Source organism: Triturus cristatus, chromosome 9, assembly GCF_964204655.1.
Source record: "Triturus cristatus chromosome 9, aTriCri1.1, whole genome shotgun sequence".
Classification (NCBI taxonomy): domain Eukaryota; kingdom Metazoa; phylum Chordata; class Amphibia; order Caudata; family Salamandridae; genus Triturus; species Triturus cristatus.
In genome coordinates, this window is record NC_140592.1 from 760,237,286 (window position 1) to 760,252,975 (window position 15,690).

A 15,690-nucleotide genomic window follows, 5' to 3' on the forward strand; every position below is an offset into this window, starting at 1 on the left:
CTCCTGCAGCATTGGAACACAGTCTCTGAGGAGGCTTCATCGGCCATGTGCACAGAGGAGCACCCCACACCGTGAACCCTATTGTTTTTGTTCAGACCTCTATCGACGCCTACGTAGCTTGTGGTGTTCTTGTCAGTGCCTCTGCAACTGCCACGCTACTCTTTAGGCTGTGTTTTGTCCCAAATGATTGACTTTACATTTGACTGCATTGACCATCATTTTACACCTTGTTGCTTGCTCTTCCGCCTTTTCGGACGAGGGGGGGTGGGTGGGTGGGTTGGTTGGGTTGGTTGATGCTTGTGTTTCAGAAATAATTGGTCTTTTTTACCTCTGCCTTTTTGCAGTTTGTATTGTATCCCAGGAAATTTCCAGAATGCATGATACAATATTTTTAATATTATTCTCTTGAGCACGCTGAAGTAATAGATCATGCATTCACTATATAAATTAGCTAACTAAAATGTTAGTGTGCTGTGCAGGTACATTGCTCAATGTGAACAAACACATATACAAATAGAAAAGACAAAGTAAGACAAAGGCTACATCAGTATATCTAGCAAGAAATATGGAATAATGGCTGAATGCCAACCAAGAAAACAGAAAAATATTACTCATTCCAATCATCTCAAACTTAACCCTAATAAAACTGAAATCATTCTCTTCTCCCCTAAAAAGAACCCTCTTCCCGTTCAATCCTGGATCTCTGACCTTAACGCACTCAACTGCTCACTCACCATGTCCAACTCCGTCAAATCTCTTGGTATTTCTATCGACAACACCCTAACCCTCAACGTCCACATCAAAAACTCCGCTGAAGGAGCCCTCTTCACTCTCCGTCACCTCAAGAAAATCAAACCCTTTATACCTACCGATGATTTTAAACTTGTTGTTCAGTCACTTGTTCTTTCACGTATTGATTATGGTAACGCCATCCTCAAAGGAATCCCAAAGGTCCACCTTGCTCCAATCAAAGCTGTGCTCAACCTTGCAGCTAGGCTCATCACAGACTGCAAACGTTTCGATCATATATCCCCAGCTCTCAAATCTCTTAAATGGCTCCCTATTGAAGGCAGATCCGCCTACAAAACTGCCTCCATTAGTCATAAAGTCCTCCACCAAAACACTCCGCAGTCCCTCTCCAAGAAACTCCTCATTGCAGGCACCACACGAACCCTGAGAAGTACCAACACCCTCCTCCTAATCCCACCACTTAATAAAAAGAAATCCACACAATCCCGCTCCTTCCGTGGTAATGCCCCTATCATCTGGAATGCCCTCCCAAAAAACCTGGGCTGTAACCCCTCCTATTCCAGCTTTAAAAAACCCATCAAAATCCACGTCCTCAATTATTATTGGTGATCCTAACCTGTGACCTGCACTTGATCTCAAATCACCATGTTATATTTGGCCAGTAAAACCTGTCCATTTCCTGAACATCATCTACCCAATTACCTGAAATGTATAGCTTTTGCCACTATTTGATTTGTATATCTTGCATGTTGTCTTCATTATTCCTTATCTACTCATATGCCATGTTGGCCCAATCATTATTGGGGGTCCTAACCTGTGACCTGCACTTGATCCCCAATCACCATATTATATGTGTCCAATTATTTGTCCATTTCCTTAACATCACCTAACTAATTACTTGAAGTGTTTATCTCTTGCACCTGTTTATCTATTTTGATTTGTATACTCCGCGTGTTTCGTTATCTTTTAGCTACTTGGATGCCATGTTTATATTATCTTACTCATGTAAAGCGCTCTGATACCTCTGGGTCTAGCCAGCGCTAAATACAACTTTTAAAATAAAATAAATACTCTCTCCGCAAGACAGAAGTCATTACCATAATGAATTCAGCTCGGATTTCTGGCTTTTCTTTCCCCACTTCTTTATTCTTCTGCATAGCTTGTCCTTTTCAACATATACATAAAAAATGCAAGAAATGCTCCCTGTAGCTTGCTATCAGTTTTGGTCTATTATTCATTTCCTCTAACTCTGAGTAATGGTTGTTTTCTTGCCAGTAGAGCATGGCACACACTGCACTCTGGGAACATGTTCGAGAAAAAAGAATACTTCCATAAACAGGTTTGCTCGGCAGATGGTCTGTGGCAGAGATAGCAGAACGTTCCCTCTGGCACCTCGTAGGAACATTACAGTTAGAAATTAAAACATTTATTAAAGGCAGCCTTCCTATCCGCCATCATGTCAATTATATGATGTATCTGTGTTCTGTGGATTAGTAGTGTGGTGAAGGGTCAAATGGGACTAAGTCCATATTCTGCAGAAAAAGGCACAAACACAAGACCATAGCAAGTTGCGTGGTTCATACTCACATAATATCAATAACACAAGTAGGATTTGAAAAATCCCTCCAGATGGCAAACAAGATCGATGTGTCCTTTTTCAGGGAGCCATAGAAATGTCTCATGCATTTGTATTTTTGTGCCTGCCAGCAATGTGCATATTCATATTATCTGTATGGAATTACTTGTAGCAAAGCACTCGTGTACCGCTTGCTGAATATCGCATAGTACAACTTCTATGGTTAGTTAGAACTCTCTTCCAGCTGACCTCCCTTCTAGAAGGAAGCCTTTGACAAGATGTCACGCAGTGTGAGCTACCAACATATCAACAACTAGCCCTCTCATTTAACTTTCATTGCTCTAGAGTTCTGTCTCTTGCATTTTGTCATGCTTCATGGTGAGTTTGCCACTGGTGGATGTCACTACCCTTCTTGGCTTGCCAGATGTCGTTCTAGGACAAAATTAATTTAAGGCTTAGCTTTTTGACCGTCTTCTACATGTGTGCAGCAGTTTTACTCCCTGGCATCAGATTTCACCAGCAGTGATGATTTATAACCACTTGATCGAGTGATTGGGGTTAATAAATTTAGTCAATCATTCTTTGGGGTTGTTTTTTCTTGCCTTTTGACTCTTTATTGAACTCTGTAATATTTTGTGGATTTACCCTTTGGATGAAGATCTATTGCTATCTGGATACTCCTGTCTCATGGCTGTTGATACATGCCCCCAAAGCATTGGGTATGTTAATCATGTGATTTTAAGACCCTAAAACAACATTAGTCATTATGTTGTTGGTCATCGAAGAGCACTCCTTTGCTCCATTGTTGTCCTGTAAGGTGAGGTCATCATACGGGCGGGCAGGGTATGGCCTAGTTGTAGATGGTGTATCTTTGCAGGCAATGCTCCTTCCCAAGCAGCCTCCAAGAGTGAGGATTTAACTTTTCTCTGAAATGTTAATAAAGTCAGTAGCTGATTGGGCTTTGCAAGGCTTACCTTTCAAGTTTAACTTTGGGCTGTTTGTACCCTGTTTTATCAAACACCCAGCTGTAACCGCTTCGAATAAACTCATGTAGCGTGGTAATTTTGGAAATTTATTTTTTTGTAATCCACGATTTCCATCCATCTGCACTTTGCACTTTCCAGATAGCTGCTGGACTAGTGCTTTTTACTTTTTCATGGCAAGACGTGTGTGATTAAATAGTCTGATGGACTTTGTTGAAGCGGTCTTGTATTTGACACTGACTTATTCGGGTCTCGAATGGAGCGTTACTTCTGCTGCTTACTGGTGTCTCATTATAACATCAGAAATGTTTCATACAAAGAGAGCTCAGCCCCGTTGTGGGAATTTTTAAGTGTTTTGAAGTAAAAGAAGGCTTGCCAAGAGTGCTCTCAAATGTAATTATAAAAACAAGCATTGGTAAAGCCAGTAGGTATGACTTCCAGCTGAAAGTTTCGCTTCAGCCACTGGTGAATTTAGGCACTAAATAACTAATAACCATGATGATGTCAAGAGGAATTAAGAGGCGATCAGTCCTTTGAGTAATATTTTTCTTGGGATGCTATTTCCTTATCCATAACTATTTTGTTGTCTATTTGTTTTTCTTTCAGCACACTAACTTGCTTAAACTATCACAGTCGCTGCTTACGTACCTAGCCTGACCCAGGGCTTATCCTGAGATTGGTATCAGACTATTTAAACAGTACATCTAATCTAGTCACAGGTCTCCAGTATTTTTTAAAAAAATTGTATTTGTCATTTGTGACTTTTTTTTTACCTACTGTGTCAAAACAGTAAATTCCTATGTTCTTGATAAATGCATAAGCAGTTGGCCTTAATCATCCGTTTTTAAAATTGGGATGGTTTTAATTAACTATACATTAATGCAGTGGTTCCAAACGTTTTCGACCCGCGGCTCTCTTGACCCCTTAGCCATTGCCCGTGGCTCCCCACTGTTATTACTTTTGGAGAGTGAGCGGAATGTAAGCCCAGCTCTAGGAGTGCTTGCATTTTTGTCCCTGAAAATAATTGGGATGAAGCTGATGAAGGTATTCCAATCATATACGCAGGGTGTTTAGCATTACTAAGGTGGCGCCTCTTTTAAAATATTCCTAGTTACGCTTATTTGCCCATGCCTTTTTTTAGAGTACCCTCCAGCTTTTTTATCCTGCTTACATTGCTAGATAGCACCCCAATGCATGTAGGCCCCATTGTCAAAGTGTTTCTGCGCTTGAATATTTGCACGCACTTCCATTTCTACCCATCTCATACGTGCCAACAGACCTCTCTCAGCAGGGCGACTCACGATTTTGTAAACCACATACAGCTTTATTTTTGCCGTCTCCTCCCTTAAAATTGCCTCCAAATCAATGGAAGTAAAATAAATTCCTCAGATTTTTTTTTTTTACGTCCCTCTCTCTTGCTTCCAAATGTTGGCATTATGCCGTATATGGTGTTCTACTTCCCTGTGCTCAAGGAGAGAGGAGGCCTGTCTGGAAATGTACTAGAAGTACCTGTGATTCAAGTACAAATGTCAATACTTAATAATAATTAGTGTGTTTAATAGACAGCACAACTAATTTCCTGATAACTTGCATTGGTGTAAAATGCATATGGAAAAAACAAAACTATTAACGAGTCTAAGAAAATAAATTAGGCATCTTCCGCCTACTTTGGGAGTGTTGGAACGTGGGGATCCAGTGAAATATGGAGGTCATTTCCCTCAACATGCCATCAATTAAGCACTATGTTTACAGCTATAGGCATGTCACTTACAAATCATCAACATCATGTGTTTAAGTCTATAAAGTTTAACTGACGCCAACTGACCCTTCAACATTAAATGCATTAAAGTGCTTGGTGCGTGGCTCCCCTGGCTAGGTTTGATGGCTCCCCGGGGAACCACGACACACAGTTTGGGAACCACTGCATTAATGATTTATATGACGATGTGCCGTGGGGACATTTTGCAGGGCACCTCCCATTTCCTGATATATATCTATTAGTATGATGCTGCACCATTATTCCGACTGCCATCAGTGTCAGGTAAGCACAAGGACAGGAGAAAGTGCTAGAACTTAACTGCAAATCCCTGTAGAAACGCAGGCAATCTTTCCTAGGCTTCCTCACTTCATTAGGACAGCTAAGGGACCTTACTCTTAAAATGTTCTCCATATGAATTGAGCTTCTTCTGAAGTTAGAGAAAATACAAGGACTGCTGCAGCCTACTCAAAATCCAGATTGTGGTGCATCAGTCATTATTGCCTCTGATGTCCAATTATTTAATTTGTCGTTTTGTTGCATGTGTATGACTTAAGCTATACCAGCCCAAATCCTTTACCTGAAGGACAAAGCATCTTGACTTTTTTCGTCTTAGAGTTCTATTGAGTGGGTTGTTGAGTGTTTCCATTAACTATGTGCATTGTTTTTAAAAAAATGCTGCCTTCTGTTGTGTTTAATATTAAGCACAAAAGTTGTGTGTTTATTGTGTTCCCATGAATCCCTTGGTTTGTTAGTTAATTTGACATGTAAGCATTAAGCTTTGCTTTTGCATTTTCTTAAAAACCTTATTAGAAGAGAAACGCTAAACCAAAGCTTAGAAAATTCCAATGAGGAATGTACGGCTGATCGATCAGGTTTACCCTTCTTTTTACCTCCTCCCTGCTCCTGAGTGCTCTAGGACATACTTAAGTAAGGTTTAATGTTCCTAAGTGTTGCAATATTTGTATAAATAAAATCCATAACACTCAAAAACGTACTCGAGCTATGAGGATTTAAAGTAAAGAAAGAAACATTAGTCATCTGGCCCTTGGTGTTTCTTGTGCTATCCTGGTTGTGTGTTGTCTTTTTTCTGTTGTCGGTGGAGTTATGATGGCACAGAATTTACATCTGGAAATCAGACCGAGCTTGTGTCTTGATCAGAGTCTAAACATTTAATACTGTGCTTGTTTTAGCTGACTTTAGTTTTAAAAAAAATATCTGCCTATCTTTCATAAGTCCTAGGAACTAAATGGTTCCGTTTTTTCTTCCTCAGGGTTAAATAGCAAGAGGGAACGTTCAGGAGTCTAAACATGGCACCGAGAAAACGAAGCAGTCGTGGGATCTCCTTCATCTTCTGCTGTTTTCGAAATAATGACCACCCAGAAATCACTTACAGACTGCGCCAGGATAGTGGGTTTGCCCTGCAGAGCATGGAGCCAGCATTGCCGATGCCCCCAGTTGAAGAACTGGATACCATGTTCACAGAACTGGTGGTAAGTTTCAAATTGATTCCGATGGAGTGGAATGAAGATCCCTCATGTTGGTCAGTTGATAATTTAGTGCAAATGATCAACAGAAAATGATTCTTAATTTGGCTGTGATCTACAAACACAGCTATCTGCTTTGAGGCTAAGCACTGGACCTTAGATGGCCCAATGGGTGCCTAAGAGCTTTTTGTGGAGTTGCATGAGTGCCACTGGGCTGTGAAGCAGCAGTTAGTAAGCCGGACTTAAGTCTATTGATGCTTGTATGCGAGTGTCCCAGATCTTGCTTACTTGATTCCACTGTTTTGCAACTTCTGCTTAAACCCAGGCTAATCAAGGTGTGTGAGATACTCCTTCATTTTATTAGTATATATGGCGAGGTACCCTGGCTTACAACATGTTGTATGTCTAATTCAAGATATGTATCTGAGTACTTGCGGGCTTTCTTGCCTAGTGTTGGAATATATGTTCAAAGCAAGGCACACTTGGATAATATTGTGAAAAATACTAATATTTCTGTAATATTAGATTATTGCTGCTCTCCTTACAAAACCTGTGTACCACTTTTGGCTGGTCCAAAATGTGGCTTTGGGTCATGTCTAGTTTTTCCTTACTGATCATGTATTTGTAGTTCTTCAGCACCTTCACAAGAAAGAATGCTAGGTGTACGTATGTCACTTTCTAATAGCAAAGAATCTCTTTAACCCTCCGCCCACCTCACAATTTTAGTACCACATAAGCTCACCTACTTATGAACCCTTCTGTAAGAGTGAGGTTTGAGGCAGGGATGCATGTGGAGGAGATGGCTCAGATGGCAGTAAGGCTGCACGTGCCCACGAGGTTGAATGCTCAGTCTTGCCACAGGTTGGCAATGTTCCCAATCGGTTTCTTTGTGATTGAGAGGGCATACTTTTAGGGAGGTAACCACCCTGTTTACACTCAGGGTAGCCTGGTGTGTTGATTGCACTTTGCTGGCTTTTGGCAGTGGGCACTCTAAACAAGTAATCCTATTACTCAAGTATGCCATTTATGTTGACTGATTATCATTTCAGTGGTTCACCTATTTTCTGGTAACAGATCTCACTGAGTTAAACTAGCATCCTGCTTACCTCTTGTCGCTGGCAAACGTCACCTAAGCAGTTCTCCTCTGCCACTGACCACTTTTCAGTGTCAGTTTGACCGCTCTGGTGATCGTGTTTGACAGTGAGGATCTGAGTTGTTCCAAGTATACTGTCTACTCGGAGACTTGCAATAAAGGCCGCAGTGAATAAGGACATGCAGACCCACCTATGTTCAAAGGTCATTGCATCAGTGATGGCTCTGTTCAAATTCCTCAATGATGGCGGCCCTACAGCGGGGACCTGGAGAGTGCACCACACTGCTGCTTGGTTGGCCTGTGCTCTATCGACTCCACTTTATATAATCACTAATCTGGATATGATCAAAGACATGAGCCTGAAATTGATCCCTCATGTCAACAATTTCACCATGGTTGCTTCTGTGGTCTGCATATGCTTGGAATCATGATTCTACCAATTCCAAGACAGCGGATTCCCGCCATAACCTTGTTCTATTCCCCCATGGACTATTTTCAAGGACTGTATGTGGGACAGTTTGCCTCAACTGTGGCCGCGATTTAATGATTCCAAAATCATGTGGCCCATATCACTCCAGACTTGAGATGCATTGACCACACGCCTCCTTGCTGTTGATGGGTAATTGCAGGTTACCAATAAGACGTGGTCAGATTCAAGTCAGCCTGCGAAGCCCACAAGGCCCTTGTTGATGATCTACTGCATTACCCCGTTATCAGTGGTGAAATGGTTCCAGTATGTGGGTGGCATAGCCATTTCTATGAAATGCCCTCTATTACCTCACCAAACTGCGGGTAACCTACCTGCTATACACTCACCTAAGATCATCGAACCAGAACGTTCTTTGCTCCCATATATAAATTGAGAAGTGGTTGCATTTGATTATTTGTGCTTTGAGTCGTCGTATTTAGTGCAACAATAAATCTAGAGATGGTGAAGAGCCTTTGGGAGAAGTAATTTAATGCAGCCTCATAGATCGCCATGCCTGCTCTGCCTCCTGGATTTCTCCCTTGATTTCATTCAGTAGAGTCAGCGGTGCTTACAACCGGCTTCTCGTTCCTGTCGGGGAGTCACACAGGGCGTGGGCCCGCCGAACCTAGTCCTTTCATTTTTTGTTCCCTTTAAAATTCTATATTACTTCACTAAATGTAACCCTGCTGAAGCTGCTTCGAGGCCAGTCAGTTGTGAATGCAGCGATATGCATCTGTAGAAAAGCAGTGGTGTCAGCATTTTCCTGCAGGTGCACCAGATCTCTGCGTCGCAACATAACTTATATTCTTAAAGCGCACGTTCACCCACGCGTATCTTGTCGCTGAATAACAGATGTTTATTGATACCCAACTCAATGGTATTCATTTGATCGACCTTCGAATGATGAAAGGCAGAGTGGGCGCGCCGGCATTTGAATATGTGACCATGAATGAGGTCGCACACAGGCCCCTACAGTGGACGCATTAGTCCACTAAGCCACCAGAGCCAGCTCCATTTGATGATAAAGTTTGAGTTCAAGTTTTATTGGTGGGCCTTTCCAAGTGACAAAGTTAGTTTTCACTTTGAACATGAAAAGAACATCTAAGCCAAATCTGCTCATAGTGGTTGCTGAACCTTTTTAACTGTATTTTTTTTTAAGAGCGGAGGTACTAGCCAATAAAGCCATCTTACTAGTGGGCGTGTGATAGTCTACCTTTAATAAAACAGTAAATGCTGACAGATCGAACACTTTGAAGGGCCCCTTTATTGTTTCTGCTCCGCGTAAACGCCCTGGTTTTGTGAGTTCTATTGCCACGGTCTGCGCCTGGCACGTGCTGGACCCTCGTTGGGGCGGTGCCGGCGGCAGAAGGAGCCCTTTACGGTCCCGTGCAGAAGACTTCCGGTATTTTTCGAATGGAGATCAGGCGATAGCCCTATCGGGGCTAAAAGTTAATGCAGTCTCACAAGCTCTGCTGCTGGGTGAGGGTGGTAACCCCGCCATGTGCGCGGAGAACAATGGCTGAGACAAGATGTCGTTTACTAAAGGCCAGGTTTAATGGCATTAACTTTGAAAGCGACAGTTCAGCTGTTTGCCTGCCAGGCTTAGCTGTAGAAGAACCACAACAGCTCGACAATAGGAAATGCTGTTAAAAATCCTTCTCTTGCGTTAGCTAGGTACTCTGTCCGTACCTTTCACATTCTATTTGCACGAGGCGTTTTCTGAAACTGTCTTTGGAAGAAAAAAAAGTGCATTTGGCTGGAAGGTAGATTGAATCATGTAGACAAGTGTTGCCATGGCGCTCGCGCAGGCCTACAAAGATCAGCCACGGACAACGTAAATTGAGATCAGGGCAGTGTGTTTGAGCAGGGTTGCAATTGGAAAAAAACTTTCTACACTGTAGGAGTGGTGGCAGTGGGGGCATGGGGGGCGTTCTGCAAGGAAAAAAAATGTATCAAAGTGGCACAAAGAACTGCAAGGAAGCAGCGTATCACTATTAACGTCCTGTATTCAGGTTTTTATTAGAGATCACGTTTTGAAATAACAGCCGTAATAAAAGCAGCGACAGGCAAAGGGGTGACTTACCCTCAGCTCCCGCTCCTTGCAAGCACGAGCGCCGAAGGACTCGGTGCAACGCGCAGAAGTGCATGCCTGCTCCGCGGCATTGTATACAGGAGGAGGGGTTTCTTCGTGATATTGTGCATGGAAATTAGGTCGGTTTTGTGGCCTACAACAGCACTCAGTAGCTGTTAAATAATATTTTAAACTTTAATTTTATTGCTATTTAACTCCAAAAAGAGACAACCGCAATATGAGGAAATATTCTCAAACAACGAAGTGCAAACGGCTTGGACAGTTAACCACTTTGAAAGATTCTTGAGTGTCCAGCGTTTACATGCTATGTTACAAATATTGTATTTTGTGAACTAGAGCAGTCGATGATTTCTTCTTACTGACATTTAGTGTCTGTACCTTGAATACCCTAGCATCACTCCTCTGCATAGTCACCCTAAACAGAATACCCTGTTCTTCGGCAGAAAAAAAGTTCCCGTATTACTGTTTACTCCCTTTTTCGGTTCTCCTGCCTCATCCCTTCCCCAGTATTATTTGCAGTAGTTCCTTAGCACACTCGGTATCACTGAACCGTTGTCCTTTCACACTATTCGCTCTTCGGTTTGAACGCATGAGTTCTATCGTAATATCAGTCCTAGACCTCCACCCTTTCATGCTTGGTTTCATAGGCTGGTCTAAGACTCCTCACCAGACCTGTCTAGGTGAAAAGGGTATCTCATCCTCTATTGAGACTTGTTAGCTGATAAAAACCCACTAGCTCAACACCCTTTGACCTCTCCCGCCCGATTGGTTAAAAAAAAAGTAGTTTCAGTGGTACTTTGCACAAATCACTCCAGCTTTTAATTTGTTTCATTGAAGCATTTGTTTCCATTTGCTGATTTCAACTATTGGAGCTTCTTTAACGCCTTGGTAGATCATTTTGCAGTTGTACTTGAATTAGGTTTGGACCCTTCCTGTAGATGGTCCTATGAGCAGTACAAAGGACCTTAAAGATGGAGCGTCTGGCCATGGGGAGTCAGTAAAGCACTTGGAAGACCACTGTGTCATAGTTACAAAGATGTTGGATTGTTTTGTCACCGTCTTTTTCATCCTAGTTGTCTTCCACCGGTTTGGTGACTAAAGGTCATATGTTTCTCAAAGGTCCTAAATTGGGTCGTGTGACAGCCAGAAGGATCCACAAACGTCCTCTTCTTTTGATAGATCATGTCATGAGCTCTGCTGCTATCAGATCAGAAATTAGGCAACCTGGGGTAAACCACAAAGCATTGTCACAGAATATTGTAATGGCCGAGCCTAGGTAGACATCTCTGATAAACAGAAGATCTTTCATGTGTTGTTACCTCTAGCACTGCACGTGATATAGCAGAGCGAGAGCTCTTCCTATTTTGGAAATTGATACTGTAAGCAGGGTCGCCTCCAAGCATGTGCTTCTCTGCAAGTCTGCCTGAAAAAGGCTCAACAGCAGGGCATTGTTTTATGATACCATACCTTCATCTGCATACTATGGCATTGCAGACAACTCCAGGTGAAATAACACAATGGTAGGCATCTTCTCTGCATTTTTGGTGGAAGACCAGTTTTGCATTACCAGCGTTGAGTTGGATTGTTTTTGAAGCCTGTGTTATTAATTAGTAAGACTTCCACAGGAGTCGTGCACACTTGTCTCCTGAAGGCGCCCCACGCCATTTGCCACCTTGACCGTACCGATATCTATCATCAGTCTTTACCTCCTGAATGAACGTCTGTATACCCAATCTTCAGCATGTGCCTCTGTAAGGCTTCTATCCCGAAGGAAGTACTGATCTCTAATCCTGTGAAATTCTGAGTGCATTTGAGAGCGTATTCTGCCTGCTACATCATCAGAAGGGTCGAATTTTAGTCTGCTGATAGCCTCCCCATTCGTCCTTTCCATGTGTCTGTAAACATGTTTGCTACGCACGTAGGGAAAGGGTATTTCTTTCTGCGTTGTGTGGTGTGTGTGGAAGTTCGCTTTCTGTCTTGCCCAGTCTTGTAATGTGGAATGTAGGACCCTGGAATCCAGTAGCCATTCGTCCACTCCCATGAGCGTTCCCACGCCGGGTGCCTAATCGGTAATTGAAAGACAGTGGTGAAGTCCCTTCAAGTACATTATGCTGCATACTGCTTCTAACCCCCAATTGTTTAGCATACTTTTTCTAGAGTAACATTTTCTAGGTGCCAACATCTTTTGATTCACAAAGGAGCATCTGTGATCGTCCCCTTTTACAACCAGCCTATATATGATGGCGACGAAAATGCAGCTGTTGCACAGAATCAGTTTTCACCCAAACCCTCCTCTCAGAGAAATGTTATCAGAGCTTTCACCATGCAGAAAGTCTTTTCAAACTGCAAGCTCTGAAAACTAATTGACATAGTCCCGCAAGTGAACCTTGTACCTTTTTCTTTGTACCTAAGCACAAGCAATCTGCCACCGTCATGTTTGTTCTGGGCCCAGGGCATCAATATTTCAGAAGTTGCTGGTAATGACATTGTGTTTACTGATTTGCTACTGCTGACCGCGTTTCTGTTCTTTCCAGTCAGCATTTGGAACGCCAGACATCAGTTATTTAACCGATAGCACGCTACAAAGACCATCTATTGAGTGTTCTTTCACTTTGGAGTTTTAATGAAACGGAGACCATGTGGAAAAGCTTCTAAACCTTGTGCAAAAACATTAAACGACACAAATGAATGAAACACATCAACATAATTTGTACAATTAAAGCATTGTTCTAAATCTGTATGAAAAATCTAATCTTTTCTCCTTTTCCCATAAGTGAAAAATGAAAATGATAGACTTTTATCTCTAGATGGATATGATTATCACATTTCCAAGACTTGCTATTAATTATATCCATCAGTTGGGCAAGTTTAATCTTAAGGAAATGGCGCATCGCCCTTGTAGCCTTGAAACTCGGTGATTGGTTGTACAGTGTTGATTGGTTGTACAGTGTTTGTCGAGCTTCAGAAAAACAGATTGTGGCTTCTCCAAAAAAGAGTTCTGTGACCCATGTAGTGGCTGAACTTAGTTGCTGTGAACATGTCAGGGTAATGATTTGAAGAATTTATTGGCTTTCAACTACCCGTCTTGTGAAAGTCTGGGCTTTGGCAATGACTCGGATATCCAACAGAATGGCTGGATATCTGAGTAAGGGATGATTCGAGATCCCTGCATTCGAAAGAAAAAACATATGGACTGAAGAATGACAAACTAAAGTTCCTATAGCTAAATAGCAGAATTACCTGCCAGTGGATCTGAGAAAAGTCACCTATTAGGACATTTTCAGGAGTGCCGTGAAAGCGCTCCTTTTTAAGTCTGTGTCAGGTTTGATGCTACCTTAGACATCTATCCTGGTAGCTGGATTCCATAGGGGATTTGCACTGTACAAGTCTCACTTGACTTGTGTACTTCAGGTGGGAGCCACTGCAAAAACATAATGATTGGAGTAATGTGCTCCATCTCACAGTGCCTTGCGCGGCTATGTGTAACACTTTCTTCTAAGGAAGGGTGGGTGCTCTTATCCAAACCCATCAGTAAGGTACTACCCCTGTCATTCTAATGACACCTAGAGCTGTACACCAGGTTTATTGGGCAAGAGAAGGACATGCTTCTTGGACATGAATATTCAAGGAGGTCTTTATCTAAGTTAGAAGACCAACCCCACAAGAGAAGAATAAGAAAAATCTTGTTTCATAATGATTCAATTTTAAACTTTTGGCAACCGTTTAGACTAACACATAGGCTAATCCTCACAAGGTGGGCTCCGCCTTTAATAACACCTGGGCATCACTATCATACGAATGAATGGGGACACCATGCTCAGCAATCGGATCTCCCAAAGGTTTCATATAGAGATTGAATAGGGCAGAGCAACAGGAACCCTGGGGCAATCACCATAAGATTTTTTTAAAGAAGGGTTTAGGAGGATCCCTTCTGAACGCACTGTTGCAACTCTTAATGAAAGAGAAACACATTCCAGGAACCTTGCATCAACACCCCCATAAGGTAATGGATTATTTCCTCTGTCAGCTGTATAAAAAGCAACTGAGCAATGTAGAAGTATGTACATTTGGACACCCCCACCATCAGTTGGCTGGCAGATGTTGTCCACCACCTAGAAGGTGGCTATCTTTGTAATGCATCAAGAGTGAAAGCTAGACTGCTAATATAATCAGCCATCTTGATCGATGTGGACTTAAGTGTCACATGACAAGCGCCTCTATTTTCTGTGTCTGGGAAGGGTAGGCTAGTACTGGCTCAAAAATTAGAGGACAGTATTAGGTGGAGACCTAATGATAGTTATTGTGTACTACAATGACCGTAACAACACCTTTAGAAAGACCAGGAAGCTATTTGTAACTTTTGGACTGCCTCACCCTGGAAAACCAGTTTCAGATTTGGCATTGTCACATGGATTTATAGACGTATTTACGTTTTTTATGCCAAAACCAAACACACACTACTCTGTGCCGATGGCACATTCCACACTGAAAAGGGAGCCACTATGACTTTGTTTGGCAGCTTTCCACTTGCAGACATGTGTAAAGCTGCAGCATGATCTACAGTCCAGACTTTCATCCAACATTATTGTTTGGTGAAAGTCCAGACGTTGCATCATCGTGCTTCATGTGTTCTGTTAATTTATAGAGAGTTTGTGAGAATTAAACAGCTTTTCTTAGGCTTTACCTGCACAGCGCTTGAGCGGTCCTTTGCAAAATCTCTTGTATTTAAAAAATAATACTTAAAAAGAGTTTTGAGCCCGCCCATTCCTTACCTTGACTTACCATTGGCTGGCTCCGATGTGGGTCTCCCATTACTCTCGTTTCTTTTTTAGTTACCATTGACTGGCTCCCACGTAGCTCCTACGTCACTCATTTCCTTACTTACTATTGGTCAGCACCTCATCCTCACCTCTGTCTTCCTCCTGGGCTTCAAGTCTTCGTGCAGTCCTGCAGTGGAGCCTGGACCAAGTACTGCTTCTGGTGGTCGGAGTCCTTCAATTGCAAGCTCCTGCAGTACAGGCACTCTTTTTTTTTTTTTTACTCTTAGACATGCACTCTTTGAGGGCATGTCTCTGCAGCCCTCCCCCCCCCCCCCCCTGCTTAAAGTATAAAAAAAACTTTACAAAAAACGCTATGACGTCGTCTGAAATGACTGTCCTAGCCTATTTTTTTTAAAACATTTTTTTTTACTTTAAGCCATACTTGTAAGTACGCATTAGAGGTCACTTCTGCTACCTTTTTATTGTGCGACCCAAAAATGTTAATGGGCTGTTAAAAATTGCCAGAGAGTAGTTGTGCGTGACAGTGGAGATCTTAAAATGTATTAGCTTCTATTTGAAAGGTTTAGATTAGAGGAAATTATCAGGTAAATTTTCTGATGTTTTAACAAGTTTTAAAACAAACATTATGTTAAACTTGCACTACGTCATTTTGGAAAATTACAGATGATATTTCGTAACATTTGTATAAACAATTTTTGTTATA

At 42.1% G+C, this 15,690-nt stretch overlaps 1 protein-coding gene across 8 annotated transcripts in view; it reads left to right on the plus strand.

The window, feature by feature from the left end:
* Window positions 1-15,690, plus strand: part of DAAM1 (dishevelled associated activator of morphogenesis 1) — a 579,575-nt gene that overhangs the window by 242,886 nt on the left and 320,999 nt on the right. For all 8 annotated transcript variants that reach the window (XM_085626090.1, XM_085626094.1, XM_085626087.1 and 5 more), the window contains one exon: window positions 6,339-6,558. In XM_085626090.1, coding sequence (XP_085482216.1) covers window positions 6,376-6,558 — 183 coding nt within the window. In that variant the 5' untranslated portion in view covers window positions 6,339-6,375. The remainder of the gene's footprint in view (window positions 1-6,338; window positions 6,559-15,690) is intronic.